This window comes from Artemia sp. Qi Xiang Cuo, chromosome 16 (assembly GCF_049724085.1).
Source record: "Artemia sp. Qi Xiang Cuo chromosome 16, ASM4972408v1, whole genome shotgun sequence".
In the NCBI taxonomy this organism is placed as follows: Eukaryota; Metazoa; Arthropoda; class Branchiopoda; order Anostraca; family Artemiidae; genus Artemia; species Artemia sp. Qi Xiang Cuo.
The window spans coordinates 13,317,424-13,338,930 of NC_142809.1; the positions used below are offsets into that span (position 1 = coordinate 13,317,424).

General features: G+C 34.7%; 1 protein-coding gene across 2 annotated transcripts in view; it reads left to right on the forward strand.

Annotated features, from left to right (window-relative positions):
- LOC148942585 (UDP-N-acetylglucosamine transporter-like) overlaps positions 1–17,778 on the forward strand; it is a 43,322-nt gene extending 25,544 nt beyond the window's left edge. The window contains exons 3-7 of one of the 2 annotated variants that reach the window (XM_089102038.1): positions 1,530–1,684; positions 5,163–5,285; positions 6,996–7,289; positions 9,627–9,878; positions 17,451–17,778. In XM_089102038.1, coding sequence (XP_088958164.1) covers positions 1,530–1,684; positions 5,163–5,285; positions 6,996–7,289; positions 9,627–9,878; positions 17,451–17,459 — 833 coding nt within the window. In that variant the 3' untranslated portion in view covers positions 17,460–17,778. Of the gene's footprint in view, positions 1–1,529; positions 1,685–5,162; positions 5,286–6,995; positions 7,290–9,626; positions 15,209–17,450 lie in introns of those variants that run through there. The other variant, XM_089102037.1, reaches the window with a different exon arrangement.
- The last annotated feature ends 3,729 nt before the right edge of the window (positions 17,779–21,507 follow it).

The window sequence follows — 21,507 nt, forward strand, 5'->3', positions numbered from 1 at the left end:
GACTTCCTATATGCCATCAATAGCTCTGGAGGATTTTTATCCTTGTCCTTAAGATATTGGTCATCCGAGTGCAAGCGTCCTTATCCTTACCCTTAAGATATTGGTCATCCGAGTGCAGTCTTTGGTGGAATGAATCTTCCTACATTATTGTCTTTTATGTATGGTAGTCAAATTTTAGATCCTCTGCAAAGGCAGCATAAAACACTTTCTTATTTTCTACACTTTAGGCCGTCATACTTGTCAATTCCAAATTCATTTGCTTCTTTTCTATGTTCCATCTATTATTTCTTCTTCACTTTGCTTCTTTTCTTTTCTTCAGTTATCTGTACATACATCACCCTGTGCTTAATTGTATACATTTTAAAGACACTCCGAATGATTTTTATTTTTTTTGTTTTGTCTAACAAAACCTATTTTGCGCCCCCCCCCCCTAAAAATTTGTTTATTGGATCAACCTATTTGCCCCCCCCCTAAAAAATCCTGGATCTGTCCCTGTGATAACCTACAGCTATGGTAAAACTTTGGGTAAAGTTTATATTAATTAACTATTCAGGTATCTAAGAAATAAACACCTCTCTAGTTAGAATTGCATTGTGAATCCAAAATTTAGGCCTACCATTCATTTGTATTGGAAATGAATTTTACCCCCCTCCCCTTTATGTACCAATTTTGCATATATATTTGCACATTAGGGGGGGGGGAGGGGGAGGATTAAAGTTTAAAATTACTTCTGTACTCAGAATTGCGTTCTGAATCCAAATTTAAAATTCATTTGCATCAGAAATGAACTTTCAAAAATCAGTATTCAAATAATAATGTGTCAAATGCATACCAAGTGACTGGTATTTAGTATAAGTCCTAGCAAAATAGTTAAAAAAAACTTCTGTTGGACACAAGATAGTTATGCTTGCGCCCCCTCTCCCATCGAAAAATCGGTAATTGTTAATGGTGACAAAACCAGCGATGAAGGTATACAGACAATTATTTTTGGGGAACCTGCTTTTGCCAACAAACCAAAGCAGATTATTCAAATTAGAATTTTAGCCCACTTCTTTACTGCTAATGCAGTGGCGCCAATTAGAAGGGGGGTATTTTCTTTTTAGATTTTTTCCTCCTCCTTCAAGATTAAGAAAAACTATTTTTTTTAATTGAAAAATGCCCTTTTTTGGGGTTTTTTCATTAAAAAGTTACACCGCCCTCTAGATTTTGAAAAATGCATTTTTCACAATACATGTGGTCTACAATTTTGAGTCTATCATATTATCATTCCTTTATTGAGACATTTAGTCGTTTTTTGTGTGTTTTGTGTTGCTGAGTCTGTAAAGATGAATAAAAGGAGTTAGATTAAAAAACGAATTATTTTGAGGGGGAAAACAACAAACGTTCTAAGTAAATCAGATGCTGTGAAATTTCTTTCAGTTTTTTTATCAGTCAATCAATTCATTCATTGATGACTACATTAATGGCTTAATTCAGGCTAACACAATCCTATGACTCTGGCTCAAATGATTTTATTTTATCTTTTTTAGGTTGGTTGTTATCTAAATCAGTGGAAGTTTTCTACAAAGAAGTAATTGCAAATAAATATGAAACAATGAAGTTATCCCTTCCAAGCGCATTATATACCTTACAAAATACTCTTCTTATAGTGGCCATATCAAATTTGGATGCTGCCACATTTCAAGTAAGTAAATAAATATTTTCACGGTTGTCGTTTCCGGTGGCCTTGTATAGTGGCCATGTCAAATTTGGATGCTGCCACGTTTCAAGTAAGTATATAAATATTTTTTCGGTGGTCATTTCCGGTGGCCTTGTATTTTGGCCATATCAAATTTGGATGCTGCCACATTTCAAGTAAGTAAATAAATATTTTCCGGTGGTCATTTCTGGTGGCCATATCAAATTTGGATGCTGCCACATTGATGAGAGTAGACCATTTCTGGTGGCCTTATATAGTGGCCATATCAAATTTGGATGCTGCACATTTCAAGTAAGTAAATAAATATTTTTCCGGAATGAGAAACTAGAAAGCATATCAAGTCATTGAAAATTATCAAGCTCTTTCTTGAATGAAACGACCTCTGGGCTGTCTACTATTGATGAGGGTAGACCATTTCTGGTGGCCTTGTACAGTAGCCATATCAAATTTGGATGCTGCCACATTTCAAGTAAGTAAATAAATATTTTTCCAGTGGCCATTTCCGGTGGCCTTGTATAGTGGCCATATCAAATTTGGATGCTGCCACATTGATGAGGTTAGACCATTTCTGATGGCCTTATATAGTGGCCATATCAAATTTGGATGCTGCACATTTCAAGTAAGTAAATAAATATTTTTTCGGAATGAGAAGCTAGAAAGCATATTAAGTCATTGAAAATTATCAAGCTCTTTCTTGAATGAAACGACCTCTGGGCTGTCTACTATTGATGAGGGTAGACCATTTCTAATGGCCTTGTATAGTGACCATATCAAATTTGGATGCTGCACATTTCAAGTAAGTAAATAAATATTTTTCTGGTGGTTAGATCAAACTTTCCGAACTTTTTTAGTAACCATGGTCCTGGTTAAAGCTTTTGGCTCTAACAAAAATTAATTAGAAGTTGAAATGTTTCCGATTTTATTTTAGGCTTCAACGAAACAAACAAAATTTTGATTGATATAACTCTAAGTTTTTCTAATTGTCCAAGGAGTGTGAAGAATCTATTTGAGGATGGTTTAGTAAATATTACTTAGCCAGGGAGTGCTGGGGAATGTTAGTTAGGGGGTGACATTTAGGGAATGCTACCTCTAAATTGAGAAGAAGAAATCTGGTTGTTTGAATTGGTTAAGTGGCAACGCAAGAAATCGTATATGTCTTGAAAAATTGCTAAAAATTGAAAATATAATTTTTAACGGAAAAAAGAACTCCTTGTGCAACTAAGCAGACCGTAGCAGATTTTGGGAAAATTCGCTAATGCGCCCTTGGCCTTTGAGACATTTAGCCTTTGGCTTTGAGATGCTGAGACTCACAAAACGATTCTTAAAGTATCGAATGACCAATACCAAGCTGCCAGATTATTCACTTATTAAGGTGTAATAATGTAGCTTGGTATGTTTCTGTTGACCCTAAAACTTGCTTTAGTTCAGTTAATTGTGATTGGAAAGAAGAAGAAGATGAAAAGAAAAGCTTTCACCGTCATAAAAAAAATCAAATCAGTTAGATAAAATTATCCAATTTTCCAACTTCTCCACAAAAATGGCTCATGAAAATTGTAATTGAAATGGATGGTGACCGGTTCGTACAATACCTAGGTACAGTTGGCCTTTAAGTTCTTGTTTAAGGGTTCCGCTAGTTTTTTCCAATATGCATAATCGCGCCAGTAAGTTCTTTACTATAGGTATATAACTTTCCTCTGCAACTCTTTAACACTGTAGGCTTCTTTGAAAATACCTAACTGTGCAATACCTGTTTTTATGGAGAGGTGGTAGAACTATCGGCTTTACTAGCTCACGGAAATGGCCCATAGAAGCAGTAAATGAAATCATCATCATCATGTTATTAGTAACCCGTCACAAAAAAACTGGGTAGGGCCCAGAAAAAAAAAACAGAATAAAAATCAAGAAAAACAAAAAAGGAACAACAAAGAGAAAAACATACTTCCACAACTTAGAACACGGGACAAACAGAAATGACCAAAAACGAGAGGACTTCTGGCATTCAGTAGAAAAATCATAAATACCCTTCTCAATAACCCCAGCTGGGTTTTACCAATTAATACTTTCTCTGTAGAAAAGAGGTCTATCCATGTTGGCAGTTCCATCAAATACTTTGCAAATTCAAAATAAAGGCGGTGAATTTGCTTTCTCTTACCACAGTTAAGAAAAGACCAAACGTAAGCAAGAGTGAGAAGGTAAGGAACTGTTAGGCCAGGGACGTACGCAGGGGGGGGGCCTCCGGGCCCGGCCCCCCCCCCCCCCCAAATCTCACGATTTTTTATTTTCCCATAATTTTCTGATTTTTCTCCCAGGATAATGGGTTTGAACGATTTGCCCCCCCCCCCAAAACAAATTTCTGCGTACATGCCTGTGTTAGGCTTTTATATTACTGAGGACGTTGAACTACTCAGATACAAAACGTTTAGAGCCAGGGATGCATACGCAGCCCGGATGTTATTAGCATAATTTTTCTGTGCCAGGTTTGCAGTTTCTTTCAGATTTGCCCCTGTAGGCATACCCAGGTATGTAAGGCTGCTAGGAAAAGGAACATCAGAGCCAAATAGACTTTTTGAACTTCTATTTTCTTTATAGTTAAATGGTAAAACAACTGTTTTATCAATATTAAAACTCAAACCAATGTGCTCATGCTTTTGTTGGAGAAGTTCAAAAGACGAAGAGCATCCTTGGAAAGTGCAGGAAAGGTTCAGTAAGTCATCCGCAAACGTAACTAGCGAGAGATCAACTCCTTTGAAGATAAATTTATAGTTCAACTTGTACTGAGTACCAGTAACACAATTATTATTATGAAATTATTAAATAAAATTGTATTATATTATAAAATTATATATAATGTTATATTTATTTATAAAATTATATTCATAAAATTATTGTAAAACGGACAAAAAATGGAGGTGGCAAAGAAAAGTCAGTAAGGGATGTCTTCATGTCCGTAGGGAGTTCGTAACAACGGAAGCCGTTTAGGGGAGGCCACAAAAAAAATGACTCAAAACGGAAACAAGGAATTCAGGGATCTTGAAAAGCAGTTTCTGTGTATTAATTAGTCATTGGGTATTAATTAAATCGTTACATCACTGAAAACATTGTTTTTGAAGTTTTGCAATTCCATGTCAAACGGAAGATAGAAGGAACATAAAACATTTCCCTGTAAGATGTAAAAGCACACGTTATGAAAGTTCACATATAAATGGTCAAAAGACTTCAAGGGACCTTGGCATTGGCCTCAAAGTCAGTTTCCTTATGGTAAGTTACAAGTTACATTGGTACCAGTTACCTTTGCATGTGAATATTTCATCGTCTAATTCCTGTTACATTTTAGGAATAAATTTCAGAGTAACTAATGAGTTGAAAAAACTGTTTAATAGAGGCAAAAAATAGTTGCAGCTGTTCTTGACCCCCCCCCCTTATTTTTTATTCTGTGATGAATACACGATTCATTTTTTTTTAGGTAACTTACCAGTTGAAGATTTTAACTACAGCCTTTTTTTCTGTATTATTGTTGGGTAAGCAGCTCTCTGGACGTCAATGGGTAGCCTTGTTTATTTTGATGACTGGGGTTATTTGTGTTCAGGTAAGTATTTACTATTAATATTTTTGATTATTTTATATTTTTTTTTTTTTCGTTTTAATCAATATATTTATTATGAAATATCAAAATTTTATCCAGATCTTGTTCGGATTGTGGAATGGTTGTTAATTCTCTTATTTTTTTTCAGAATCTTTTATTTTAAGTAAGTTCGCGATAATGCGAACCAATAATTTTTATCTGGTAGGGTATGTTTTTATCTGATAGGGTATCTTGTTAGGGTGTGTGTTTTTTTTTTTATTTGAATAGATAGTATATTTTACATTGGCACAGGGGTGGATCCAGGACTTTTTTTAGGGAGGGGGGAGGGGGTGCAAAATAGGTTGATCCGATAAACTTGCGTTAGGAGCAAGTTTAATTAACGCAAACTTGTGTTAATTAAGTAAATTACACTTCTTTAGACGACGTTAGGGGGGCGCCCCCTTACCCCCCTGGATCCACCACTGCATTGGCAGTGCTTTACCTAGAAAGCTTAAGTCTCCCCATCCCAAAGAAATCGCCTGTCCACGTGTTATCTTGTTTCTTGTTATTGTTAAAAATGCTTTTTTATACGTTTTCTTCAACCGAAAATATTTATACCTGCCCCTCCTCCCTTGTACAAATTTCTGCGGATCGATTTGGGTATGATCACGATTAGATGGCTTGAAGTGCTGGTAGCCTTATATATGACTTATCGAGGGATTATTTTTATCTTGTGTTTTTTTTTCTCCCCCCTTGATGAAAAAAAAGTTTGCTCCGACTCAGTTAGTGAATAATTGAAAAGGAATTTATGTGGCTTACCATTGAAAGCCCCAGATCAGGCTGAGAAAGAGGCTCGTGGGGAAAAAGATGAGAAAGGAGAAGGAGAGGTCAGGAAAAGAAGGCTCAAGATCTTGTGCTAAATCTTTCCTTAGGAAAAGGCAGACATACAGATGTCGCCCGGGAAATTCCTTAAGAATTCCATGATTCTCTCTATCTCCCATGATGAGCAGTTTGATCAAGAAAATTAGAGGTTTTGACAAAGGTTTGATCAGAAGGAGAGGGCACGAAAGAGAGGGCTTTCCGTCCCGCGAAGCTCTCTGCTGGGGAAGACTATACATAGATGCAATATGCGAGAATTGAGATTAAAAATAGACGTTTTGTTTATTGCTAAAATACTTTATTTAAACCTTTACTACAAACTCCTTCTCTACCCTCCTCTACAAAATACTCCTCTTCCCTCCTCGATAAATTTCTGCTGGTCTCTTTGGGTGCGATCACGTTTATATAGGCTGAAGTGTATCCGGTAGCCCTCAGTGGCGGTTTTGGTCTTTTTAAGCCGGGGCAAAATCGTTATTAGCGCCCCTCCCTGCCTCCTATTCTATTGTCATCTATTATGCCCCATTACTTTATTTTAATGAAAATAAATTTCCGGTCAAATTTTAACTAAGTTTTCATTTATTACCCAATTTTTCATTTATTTAAATCTGATTTTTCTTTCTTTAGCCATTGCCAAATTATTAATTATCTTATTAATTACCCTGCTAGGAACGGTGATGAAGGTTTGGGAAAAATGAGAATTTTGGATTCAATTCGCTTATATTTTCTGCCAACTGCGCCCGCGCCCCTCCCTGCCTCCTATTCTATTGTCATCTATTATGCCCCTCTACTTTATTTTAATAAAAATAAATTTCAAAAATTACAGATTAATTTTATTTTGTGTTTCTTTTCTTCTAGCTGCCAACTGGTGCATCCAAAATTACTGATGCCACTTCACTTCAATCTCATCAAAGTATTATAGGCCTTGTAACAGTGCTGATCTCTTGCTTATCAAGCGGTTTTGCTGGTGTCTTTTATGAGAAGTTGTTGAAACATGGAAATCAAAAATCGATTATTATTAGGAACTTGCAACTTGGGGTGTTTTCATTAATTTTTGGATCTCTTGGTGTTATGCTGTCCTTGAAGAACATTAGGGAATTTGGCTTCTTTTTTGGGTACACTCCTGTTGTCTGGACTATTGTCTTTGTGCAGGTAAGGTTTCCTCACTTGGGGCTCTGGCCTTTCTTGCGCCCGGGGTAAAATCTTCAAAATTTTCAAGATTTTGCGAGACTTGTACTTGATGTCAATCACCTTGTTTTGTTATAATTTGTTATATTTGCCATCTCCCTGTAGCCTGTTCTTTTTCCTGTGGGCCTTACCTCTCAACGCAATTTTCCGCGAGGGCATTTTCCAAGGAAGGTTTTTTTTTCCTGCGGGGGTTACTTTCAGTGGGGGGTGTATTTTTTGTGTGGGGGGGACACTTTCAAGGGTTATTTTTCTGCGTTGGGGTGTTTTCTGGTGAAATAACTATGCACCAATTAAGATGTAAGGAACGCTGCAACTTAATTTGAGAAATTCTTCAATATACAGAGTTTTCTATTTAACTTTCTATTATACAGCTTTCTATTAAGAACTTTCTATTATACAGCTTTCTATTAAGAAAGAGACTCATCAAGTCTCGCAAAAATTTTCCGGTCAAATTTTAACTAAGTTTTCATTTATTACCCAATTTTTCATTTATTTAAATCTGATTTTTCTTACTTTAGCCACTGCCAAATTATTAATTATCTTATTAATTACCCTGCTAGGAACGGTGATGAAGGTTTGGGAAAAATGAGAATTTTGGATTCAATTCGCTTATATTTACTGCCAACTGCGCCCTCTACTTTATTTAATATGAATAAAATGTCAACAATTACAAAATGATCATAACCTTTAGATTATTTATTTGAAATTATATGCCCCTAAAATTTCTGCGCCGGGGCAAATGCCCCCTTTGCCCCCCTAACACCGTCTCTGGTTTTCCTTATTTAAAAAAAAAAAAAAAAATCAGGGGATTATTTAATTGTACGCAAATCTGACCACCTTCGTAACCTCTTGTGGGAGGTGGTCAGATTTTACACCGAAGAAATACATCTTCAGGATAAGTTTCTGAATTCTTACGTTGAAGTTCTTTCGACTATAGTGCAGAATTAAATAAATGAAAATATAGTGAAAATGGGTGTAATATTTTAAACAAAGCAGTGGACAAGACAAAAAAAAAGAACAGACTTTAAATAATAAAAGAATCCGAATATTTCGGCCACAAAAAAAAACAAAATTAATTGAACTAAAATAAACACAACATATAAGAAATGGAAAAAAAAAATAAAAAAACAAAATTAATTGAACTAAATTAAACACAACATATAAGAAAGGGAAACAAAAAATAAAAAAACAAAATTAATTGAACTAAATTAAACACAAAATATAAGAAAGGGACACAAAAAATAAAAAAACAAAATTAATTGAACTAAATTAAACACAACATATAAAAAAGGGAAACAAAAAATAAAAAAACAAAATTAATTGAACTAAATTAAACACAACATATAAAAAAGGGAAACAAAAAATAAAAACAAAATTAATTGAACTAAATTAAACACAACATATAAAAAAAGGAAACAAAAAATAAAAAAACAAAATTAATTGAACTAAATTAAACACAACATATAAAAAAAGGAAACAAAAAATAAAAAAACAAAATTAATTGAACTAAATTAAACACAACATATAAAAAAGGGAAACAAAAAATAAAAACAGTAAACAAAACTCACATCTTAATAACTTTTAATATCACCATGCAAATAACACGAATATGATCAACAAAATGACAAATCAGGATATCTCTGGTACAATTGGAGTTTGGTAATATCTTAATAACTTCCTATATCAGCATGCAAATAGTCCAGCTGGTACACAGTTTCTGATACGGTTGGAGTTTGGTAATGAAGTATCTTAATAACTTCCAATTTGTGCAAGTAGCACAAATACGATCAACATGAATGATAAATGATAAATTATAATATGTAGCAATAGAAAGGCAGCGTGGTCTAAGAAATTATTGACTCTAGGTGTACATATAGCTCCTCCATGTAGCCGATTTTTTGACTATACGTATATCTATTTAATGGATTTAAATGAATATATTTAATTTGAATATACTAATATATTCGCCTTCTATATTGAACTGTATCAATTTAATACTTGATTAATTTTTAATCAATAATTAATTTGTTTATATGAAATATAAAGAATATATTAATAGACATTGAATTTGATGAATTTTGTTAATAAAACAATTTTACTATATGAAATAAATATACTAAATTAATATATTGAAATTAATTTAATTAATATAAATAAATAAACTAATTTAAATTAAGTAAACTAATTAATTAATTTAATTAATTAGATTAACGTAATTCATTAGTAAAATTGTTTTAGTAATAAAATTAATAATTTTATTAATTAAATTATATTAATTTTAACTTAAATTTTACTTATTAGGCATTTGGTGGTCTTGTTATTGCCGCTACTATGAAGTACGCTGACAACATCCTTAAAGGTTTTGCCACATCGATATCGATCATCCTTTCATCAATTTGTTCGTATTTCATTTTAAACGACTTCAAATTCAGTTTAGTGTTCATAATTGGAGCTTTGATGGTTATATGTGCGACTTATTTTTACGGTGTTTCACCAAAGAAGGAATCGTTAAGGAGTCCTGATATGGAAGAACTAATTGAAGCTGAAAAGAAGGTAACCGATGTTTGACAGCGTTGTGACGTCAAGATATATTGGAGCTGAAATCTGTGATAGTTGTTATTTTGTTTTGGGGATCTAAACGGTGTTGTTTTTAAGGGTTTTTAGGTATTTGTTTCAATTTGTCTTTTGTCCGTTTGATTAGAAATTTGTTTTGTAATCCAAAGATTATATTTAATAAGACACGCAAGTGGCCATGTCACACTAGCAATCCAGCGGCAGTACTTAATACTATTTCGCCAGCGTTGTCAAAGATGTTTCGATAAATACAATGACTTTGATATATGAAATATACTGGTATGAAGTTTAAAACTAAACTCTCGTGTAACAACAATTTAGAATCCGGAAACTGAATTCATCTCCCGCAGAAAAAAAATTCCCAGTGTTCTTTTTTCTGTTCAAACACTTCTAAATTCTGCTTTCAGCTTTTGGTGATGTTGTATGGCAACACTGATGTCAAAGAACTGAATGCTATTGCAACATAAATTAAATTTAATTTTAGATAGTTGCAAAAGATGTTTACGATTAAATATGAAATAAAATACTGGTTCCTAAAATGCTACTAACTATCGGTGTTTTAAAGATAATTTGAAGGATTATCGTCGAAATGGTTTTTGTTGGCAAAAAAAAAATTATGTAATAAAAACCAAACTGTAAAAAAAAAATACTCAAAAGGACAGCCTTTTTTCGAGAAAAGTCCTTGGAATTTTTCTCGTTTCTGAACTTCGAGATAAACGGTTTTTAGTGGAGGTCAAAGAGGAACAACCTCTCGCCTAACACCCCACCATAGTTAGCGCTAAAAGGAAACATTCTAGTGTGGAACGTTCTGGGATAAGCAGCCTTTCTTTTAGGGCAACTAGCCCCCCCCCCCCCCACGCCCATTTTTTCCTCAAATATATCTGGGAATATCCCCAAAGACATCTTTGGGGATAACATGACCCCATATAGTCCCTGGGGGAAAGGCTGTAAGTTACTTAGGTGTATAACTATCTTAAACGAAAAGGGTTTATTTAAACTAGAATAATCTTGTCAACTATGCCAGTAAAGGATGTACAAATAAAGTAGTCAGGATTGTCCAGGAGCACCAAACTTGGTAATTTTAGCCATTTAAAAACATTTTTAATATTTTTAAAAAATTTCTGCTGATACGCTGAAATTGCAGGTTTGTTTGCTGTAGCATTAACAAATTAAGAAATTGTCTAGTTCTCTTTTTACCACTTATATTTCTATATTTCTATATATTTATATTTCTATATTTATATTTCTATATTCCTATTTTCTCCTCTTTCGGATTTTAGTAGTCAGTTGATTTTATAATTTCAATTTCTAGACAAATAATATAGATTAAGACATGTCCACAAAACGGCCAGTTTGAATTAAGTGGCTGCCTTACCCAGGGGGGGCTAGGGAGGTTTGAACCCTCTCTGAAATATTTGTCGGACTAATAAAAACGTAACAAAAATGGATATATACAATTTTTTATGCGTTTTTTTTTTGTGTAACACCCCCCAAAAAAATCTTTGAGCAATTGTCTTATGTCTTAGAGTCTTCGAGTAATTATTTACTCAAATTATTTTGAGTAAAAGTCTTTGAGTAATTCTTTATTTTTTTATTCATATTACCTTTTTTTTTACAATCACAAGAAACTATTGGCAAATTGGCTATTGGCAAATACTAGTGATTATATTTGCAATATGTCATTAAATTTGCACACGCTGAGACGTCTCAGCGTGTGTTCAATGTTACTTTTGACTGATACCAGATACCAGGCTGTAATTTCAGCCAGCAGAATAAAAAACCAGAGCACATAGCCAATAAAAAAAAGGTAAAATGAATAAAAAAATAAATTATAATAAAAAAATAACCTAAGCTCATGAGGGAAAAACAATAAAGATCGGCCGATTAAAATATATAATGAGAACTGCGAAATATTGAGCAAAATAAAATTAAAAAGTCAGTGAAAGAAACATGTCTTTCTCTTTGCCGCCTCATTACATATAATCTTAATGCATTTTTTTATATGTAGTTATTTGCTCTCAATTACTTTTCTTTAGAAGGAGACAATTTCTTGCTGAATCAGTGTTGTATTAAGTGGTAAAGCTTAAGAAAAGTTGGTTATCTGTCATATTGCTTTTTGTTGAATAATCGTTATATTGTTTATGACTCATTGTATTGTTTATTTAATGTTTTAGTAGGGAAGGGGGGGTACAAGATATCAGGCATAAACTTGGATTTACCTGTTGTCCATTTCTATAGAGATACTTTTATATAGGCTTAAAATTCAGTATTGCTTTAATATTGCCGTGTATTTTTGTGTGCTAGTTTCTATTTCTTGTATTCGTCTGTTTTTTTTTCTTTTCCGTCGCTCTTTTCTTTTATGTTCTTCTTCTTCTATTTCTTCGTCTTGTGCTAATTTCCATTTATTGTGTTCGTCTCTTTTCTTTTCTTTTTTGTTGCTGTTTTCTGTTTTCTCATTTCCTTTGTATTTTTTATTTCTTATATGTGCCAATTGCATTTCTTATATCCGTCCTGTTTGCTCTTTCTATTGTTGTGCCCACTTTTTAACTACAAAAGAACTGATCGATTACATTGTTAAATGTCGTAAGTGCCATTTTTTCCATTTTTTTTTTCTTTTGCATATTTTACTCCTACTGTTAGTGCAAGCCAATCTTTTTTGTTTAAAGTTTGAAGTTGCTTTTCACGTTGTGGTTTTACATCCCTACTTTTAATGGCTGTATTATTTTTCTACCAATACCCAGGTAACAGGGACGAAACCCTTGGTAGCGCCAATATCCTAAATTTTACCGAATTTATTGGCGCATCTTATTCAAATTATCATTCTTTTTTTCTCTGTTATTGGATCCCCCAAAAAATTTATGCGCGTGTGCTTGCCTGATAACTATTTTTGTAGCTTGGATGTGTTCAGATGACGAGTGGCCAAGATACCTCTTCGTAGGTTTAGGGCACAAAGTGCGAAATACAAAGATATGCCGTACGAGACACTACTTGCTTTAACTCAGAAGGTATTGAGTAGAAGTCATCAAGTTTATTTCAAAAGGTTCCTCCGACCATAAGGTCCATATTCCTTAAGGTCCCCTCAAATTCCTGGGATTATGGGAGTTACTTTATTTTTGATGACGTAAAGGAACACAGAAACTAACTATTACCCTTTTTATGGCCTTTTATGGCTTTTAATGCCCCTTTTACGACTATTTCTCCGTTAGACTTTGACTTTTAGAGTTTATAAAAATATTTTTCATTTCGTAACCTCCGAATTCTTCATACATCATGTACATAAATTCTCTTTGATTCAAACTAGCAAAGGGGTATCAACTCCGAAGGTATGAAATGCTAGTCATTAAGTTTGTTTCATAAGGTCCCTTTGACCTGCCTCAAGCTGGGTCTATCTCAAACTCCCGGGATAGTGGGAGTCGCTTGTATAATTTTATTTATGACGAAGTGTAGGTTAAAAAAGAAAATATCTAATATCGTTTCAGTGCCTCAGAATTAATTTTCTTGCTAGACCTCCATTTTCGAGGTCTAAATATATTTTTACATTCTTGACCCCCAAAATCCAGCTTATATCATCTACTTAATCTCAAAAATTGTTTTTACAAGTTAATAATATTGTTCCATAAACGTGACTGACATGACAACTCGTCAAAATATAAGTACCCCCACAATAAAAGACCATTGCATGGGGATTGCAAGCTCTGCTTCCACCCTTCGTCCCTACGATTACTTGCTAATCAGGGCCTCGACTTCCTGTTGACTCAAAAACTCCTTGTCCGATATTATAATCAAACAGACGCAATTGACTGAACAGCAGTTTCATTTAAGGTGTATGTTCTTTGTGGCTTTATTTAATGTCCTCGATAATATTTTTTTTAATTTATATTTGGGTCTTTGCCTTAGCTGTCTCATTACGTGCTTTTGCTTAGGCATGCGCTTTGAAAAGGTAGGCCGGAGCATGGGAGACAGTGTCGAAAAGGGAGAGCTAACGCCATCTAGCGTTTGATGGTTTCTTTTTAAGCCTGACTTAAACTGCTGCATGTCTTTTCGTTGAAATGAATGAATGAAATGAATGGAGGGTAATAAAAATCAGAATATTGTCCCGTTAGCCTTACCTGCCTAACGTCAACCCGTCTAATTAAGCTGCCAAGATTTTCCCAGCCTAACCTAGAATGACCTTGTACGGACTACGTTTCAACTTAAAGTAATTCTTGAAAATAAAAATGTTTTTTAATGGAGCTCCTTGACGCTACACTGTCAGTGTTGCTAGTAGTTTTAAACTCTGTCTTCTCATGCTGACTCTTTAGATATCTAAATCTTGAAAGTTTTTCGTTTTTGGGGTAGGCAGCGAGTTAAATTTGAAGTTCTAGGTGAGGTTTTGCACTTAGAAATAAGGTCCATTAGCTTGACTTTTTCATTGAGATGATCAGAATTAATAGGCAACTATCCCACTTAGTATTCCACGTTTTGCATTGCAATATTTTGCCTTTTTGTGTTTTAATGATTAAAAAAAAACCTATTTTTGCTTCAATTGCTAATAATATCCGGGCACGGCTTAAATCATACTTGTATGGAAGGTCAACTAAAGTAATGATAGATGACATAGTTAGCGGAGTCTATCCTGTAAAATGTGGAGTTCCTCAGGGCTCAGTCCTTGGTCCATTACTCTTTCTCGTATACAGTACAATAATATAGGGCACGGCTAAAGATGGTAACTTTTGTTATACAGATTGGAAATCCTTGCATAACGTAGAATTCAGGTTTCACAACTAGTGAGTTGACTTTAACTCAATAGTTGTGAGCTAAACTCACACAACTAGTCAGTTGACTCTGATAACAGACTTACATGCTAAGGTGATTAGTGTTCTGTATTCCAATAATACTGCTGGAGTTACGGTAAGAAACGGGGTTATCAATTGGTTGAGTGTTGGGTTTTTTGTAATATTACCATTACCACATCATCATTATAATAGGATTGCCAATAGCACTAAAAGGTTACTAATTCAAAAAATAACTCTAAAAATAAAACTTCGTGAACGATTTCAGTAACAAAGTTTCTTTTTTTTTTTTTTATTAGAGATTTTATTTAATAGATTAAAATTAGTTTAAGAGATTCATTTATAAGATTTAAATGGTTACAATATATATTTTAAATAAGAGATTAAACATGTGCCACGGCCAGTGCCATCAGACTCAAGAAGGCTGAGGATGACGGCACAGGCCCTATAGAGATTATTATTTTTGATTTATATCTTAAGCCTAAAATTCCATAGCTAATGTCAGGCCCCCTTTTATTATGTTGAATACCCTGGATGGTCTTAGATAGCATTAAGCTATATATGGTCTCATTAGGGGGGGGGGGATGGGACACGAAAGCTACGGTAGCTATTGCTTTTCAGACAGAGCATTGAATGAAGAACTTCAGGTAATGTAATATTTAAATAAAGCTTGTTATACCGACTATGTCCTAAGGGACATAGCAAAGCCTACAGGACAACATGGTATCAAATACTGAGGTATATTTCTAGATTTTGCAGATGATTTGACTTTTTCATTTCACTTGAGTATTCATTTCACTACAAATTTTAGTGGAATAAAGGAAATTTTAGTAGTTTTGAGGATTTTTTATCAGTCCAAGTATGACTGGGGTTTTTCAATCGCTTGTATAATCAAAAGATTTATATTCTTATATCACTTTTTTTCAGGGGGGGAAGGGGCACTTTAAAACATTACGTCAAACATGACATCCAACTAAGGTCTCGCGTCTCAGGAACATTTGAAATATAAAAGATTCATTTGAACAAACAGAAAGCCGTTACCCTTGTATATAAACGGATAACCAGGAGTTGCTTAAATCGGGAATAGATGAGGTAAATTTAGGTAGCGAGACAATTGACCAAGTCATCGCAGGCTAAGCAAAGGGGTTCAATTCAGATTGACCTCCTATCTTCAGGATAACTATATCGACAGATAGGGCTATTCGAAGTTGAAAAAAGTTTCGAAGAATAGCTAGATAATCTAAAAGCTAAAATTATGCTAGGACCCAACTATAGAAACTAAGAAAGTACCCTTAAGTTTTAAAGCCCCGCTTTGATCGATTGAAGACATAATCTAATAACGAAATTCTGAAAAGCGATATTAGGAAACGTAAAACACCGATCTATCCTCCCAATTTCTTCAAGCCTTTGTGCAATCAAAATAGTGATAAAAGTAGTATGATTTAGCTTTCATTTCGAGTGCTACGATAGCTTTTTAAAGGAACGAATACAAATAGATTTTAAAGCTAAGATTAGGAATCTTGAAGCCATGGTTATCATAGCGGTTAAATATGGCTCTGAAGTGTGGACGCTTTAGACTTGAGGAAGATGCTTGTATTCTGTTTCTTTCTGTTTTCGTTTTTTATCCATGCGTGTTTTTGTTGTTGTTTTTTTTTCGCATCAGAAATTAAAAGGAATTCCATTGTGTCTTGGGTGCCTTCTTAAATGAAACCCTTTTTGGAAGAATAGCTTGAAAATGATATTTAGACGTTTGATTTTCGAATTTTCGGGAATAATTTTTCCAAATTCTGTATATATTTTCTAGAAACAGTCTTTGAAAAAAAAAACTGAAGAACATTAGCATGAAAAAAGCATATTTTTGCTTCTGGAATATTTTTTTTAACGCTCCTTCTCAATGCTTTTTTTTGGGGGGGGGGGTGTATCGTTGCAGTATGTTTTGTTGTATCTTTAAAAGCTACTTGAATTTAGTTTTTCTTTCATTGCTTAGCTTGTTTCTGCTGTTTTAAGCAGGTTTCTAATAAATTAGTTAGTTCATAGTTCTAAGTTGCCTTCTCAAGATACTTCAGCCATCACAAAGGGTTTTAGTCTTGGGTTTCCTAGATTTAAGAAAATATCTACCCACAAAGATTGCATTTTTTATCAAACCCTTGGAGAACATGGAGAAATTGAGAATAAAGTGTTACTGCCAAGCGTGCCAGTTCACAAAAATGCATGGGGTGGTGGGGGTGAGTGGAATGCATTTTTCAAAATCTAGGGGAATAATTCTTTTTTTCAACAAAAATACCTGCAAAAAAGTATTTTTATATGGAAATACCAAAAAAGTTATTTTTAAAAAATCTAAGCGGGTGAAAACATCTAGCGCAGTGGCGAATCCAAAGGGGGAGGGGAGACCGTCATCAGTAGTAAAACTACTGTTTTACTACTGATGACGGTCACTCTATATGTGACCGAAATATCTGGTATTTTTTGTGAATTTCTGTACACTGTCTATTAAAAAGGATTTTATCCCTATTTTGAACTTTTATTTTATCGTCATGGAAAGGCAGTGTGGTCTCCGAAATTATCTACATCAACCTATTTTGCCCCCCCTCTAAAAAATTTTTTTCGGATTAACCTATTTTGTGCCCCCCCCCCTAAAAAATCCAGGATCCGCCCTTGATCTAGCGTCACCCTCCCCTGCCCTGACTGAAGCCATGTTGTCTTTATTAATGCTGTTCTATTTTTTATTCCTCAGTTGTTTTTCTTGTTCTTAATTTTTGTTCTCTTTTAAATTCCGCAGCTGAAATAAAAATTGAAGAAAATTCATGAAGATGTGAGAATACTGTTTTGCGTGATGTATCTTTATTATGAACGTTCTTTTCATGAATAAACATATCAAAGTGTTTTACAATATAGATAACTGCTGTTGAAAGTGCACAAACCGCTATAGGCTATAAGTAGCTATATTTGACATATTTATTCAAATACTAATTTCTTCAAATCCCTTCGGCTTCCCATATTTCTTCTAAAATTCATAATATGCGTGTTAGCCAAATATCCGTGTTTGAAAAATCTCATTGTGAATAGGCCTTTAGGTAGCATTAGCTGGTGGTATGTATGGTGGTAAGGTGTATGGTGGTAAGAAAAAACGGAAGAAGCTCGCCAGAACAATTGCTGTCTTTAGGCTGTTATAAATTAATGCGTCTGTTGAACGGGCAGAATATTTCTCCGGTCTTTGAAATAGGGTTGCCCCCTTTAGCACGAAAGTGGTATTTTAGCACTATTTCATTATGTGTAGCACTGTGGCACGTGCTCAGGCTTGCCACCTGTAGCACAAAAGTGCTACTTTAGCTACATTACATTCAATTTTTTTTACTATAGCACCAAAAATCGCTTTGTAGCACGCACATTTGTGCAATTATTAGCACTTTAGGAACTAACCGTGTTGGCAACCCTGCATCTAAAGTCTTTCGAGAATGAATAGCAGATATGTCTAAGTTGTTTATAAATTCATAGCAGATTCAAAATCGGATAGCATTTCAGTAATTTTTATTTCAGTGCTAAATTTTTAAAAAGTACCATTATGGGTTCTGGCTCGAGCAAAGGGTTGCCGACTTTCAGCGATCATGTACATCAGGTTGTGCGAACCAATCATGGTGGAACTGTGCCAGGTGTTTCAGGGACTGTGCCGCGTGTGGCGGAATAGCGTGGCACTCCGAGATTTACAACAGGTGGAGGACACTGCATGACCCCTTGGGCTCAAGTATTTAAAGTGACTGTTCAACCGTAGTCACTAAAAATTTTCACTCTTTTTTACGGCCTTATTGCTGCTTTAAAATGTCACCCATCTTATCATTTAGCTCAAGTTATGACTCTCATTGTTGTTTAAATTGAATCCTTAAAGTTTCAAAATTAAATTCTCCAGATCCTATATGTATTATTGATGAAACGATAGAACAAGTATTATTTGAATGTCCAATAATCAAATGACGTTTTCACTTTCATCTTAGCTAAATTATAAGGCCCTCTACAAATTTACCCCAAAGGTAAATTTAAATAGCCTACCCAAAAAACTAGGCTACTAACCAGGGTTAAGGTTAACTATAGGCTACGACAGAATTTAGATGGGAATAAAAGAAATGTACCATTCAATTGTTTTCACAGATATAATCACCAACATCTCAAGAAATTTTTTCGGGGAGGGGGGGTGACACAAAAGAACCTCAAAAATCGCATACAAAATTTGTTTATATCCATTTTTGACATATATCCATTTATTCATATGCATTTTGTTACTTATTTTTGAGTTGAAAAAAATTTCGGGGGGGGGGGTAAAACTCCGGAATTTCCTCCCATGGCTACGGCCTTGTTGAGTAATTATAACAATAAGTTTACAATTTTCTGGAATAAATTCCATTTATTCTATTCTGAGAATTAAGTGTTTTAACGTTTAAATTTTTATTTCCATTTAGTTCGTAGATGGTATTTTCAGTTTTTTTTTTATATCTTATATTTTGTTTGTGTTTGTGGTTTATAGTTGATTTATTCTAGCAAAATACTCCTTTTGTGAGTTGAATTGTTCAATAAATTCTTTTGTTCATTGCTTCATAAATTCATTCATCTTAAGCAAAGTACACCATTAAATTCAGTATTTCCAAATATACCTTAGTCTGCAACTTTCTAAGAATCTGTGTTTGTTTGTTGGTTGATTGTTCTCTTCAAGGGTGATCATACTGAATCAGTGGTTTTATTGTATTGGGAGAGGGCCCATTTGAACAGAAATTGAAAGTTTTAGGGTCTTATAAAATTGATAGTTTTAAAATAATGTAAAAGAGCTTCTTTTATATTGTTTTATTCCCCCCTCCCTAAAACTTTCAATTGGGGCCTCTCTCAATACAATAAAACCACTGATTCAGTATAAAACCTCTTTTAAAGAGGCCTATGTTTTGATTATGCGGATGATTTGGGCTTCTTAGATAAAAGTCTTCTTTGAGGTTTTCTGGAGGTATTGAGGGCCCAGACTGCGAGAATAGTTTAAAACATTTCTGATTTTTTGCGCAGATCAGTGATTTGGCGGATATAAAGTCCTAATTACGGGCATGAAACTTTCTGGCCTGTACTTACAGCCCAAATTAGTATCCCTCAAGCCAACTTGGCGTGAAAAGTCTCGTATTCATCCCAAACTATGTTTTTAGCTTCTTTTTTTCCTTACTGATTTTTCACCCACGTTTTTTTTTTTTTTAATTTGGTGCCCGTTACTACCAAAACTGCATAACTGCATATGGATGTCTTTTTGATTAAAATATGAATTCCCGACTTTTTCTAATTTTATAAAATATATGCGGTTTTGTAAATTTTCTTAGCCAATTAAAACCATCGAATTTCATTTTGAATAACCCTGGGACTTGAAGCACTGCAGTACATACAATATAAAAAAAAAGTATGATTTCTTGTTCTTGGTGAATTGTTCGTAGAGATTTTGTCGTAGTTCGTGGTGAAGTGTTTTAGTAGCCTTCTTGAGTGGGTCATTTAAGAGTAATAAACCAGCTCACGGGATCTTGTTTCAAAGGGTCGGCCATATGCGGGGAATTGGAGCTTCATTGTAAGTACCACAAATAGGCAAACTACATAGAGAATATATAAAGGAAATCGATATTTCGAGAGGGTGTTGTTCCAAGGGCCTCCTCAAATAGAATATTTTCACCTTAATGTTATACTTGGAACAAAGAATATGGGTAACTTATAAAAACGGGAACTGGTGCTAGTGTCGACAAAAGACCGTCAAAGCCATCTGGCGTTTGGCGTTTCCTTGCAATTTTTTCAGTGTGGGAATAAAAAATAATCTTTGTAATTGATAAAATTAGTTCCGATTTTCGGGGATTCGGGGAACCAAATTTTTTTCGGGGTGACGCATAGATTTTCAGGGAAATTCCCGAAAATTTGGGGATAGTGCAAGCCCTGCTTGATTTCTAATCAGGAAAATCAAAATACTAAACCACACGAGAAGGAAAAGCTCCGACTTTGCGGTTGACGCAATAAAGAATTGCCGCAAAATTAATTTAAAGTCGACCGAACGCCGCCGCCTCTACCGGCGGCGTTACGACCCTTCGGCGGCGTTCGACCGGGCGTCTCGTCGGCGACGTTCGGTCGATCCGCCGGCGCGGCGCCGGGGTCTACTTGCAACCTCCATCCTCTATTAGACCACCTCTATCAAATAGGAACTGCTTTGTTTCAGCTGTGCGCCATGTAAGATAGTAATCTATCTTTCACCTTCCTTCTCAGGTCCCAGCTTTGACAAATTGCTAAGATAGGGCAAGAAGAGCACCATCCCCATCATGCTTCTTCGCCCCTTCATCAGAATTGTCATGGCAGGGTTGCCAACACGGTTGGTTCCTAAAGTGCTATAATTGCCCAAATTTGCGTGCTACACAGCGATTTTTGGTGCTATAGTCAAAGAATTGAATGCAATGTAGCTAAAGTAGCACTTTTGTGCTAAAGGTGACAACCCTGCTCCAAAGCCATTGCGTGCACATAGGGCGTCGAATTGACGGTTCAGTTGCTGAGTATTTCTCACAGGGATAAGTAGCAAGCATGTCCATAAGAAAGACCTAAAATCAGACAAGTTATGATTACTTTGATCAGTTCTAATTCTGTTCCTGTCGTGTTAACATTTATTGTTCCAACTTTATTATACGTTCAATATATAATACGCATATAATACTTATAATACTTCCCAAAAGTATACAACCATATAATACTTCCACAAAGTATACGAACTTTGTGGAAGTTAGAGACTCTTCTGCCTCCTCCACGAGAACCCACAACTCTTTGTGATTTGGCTGCGCTTATCAATACGC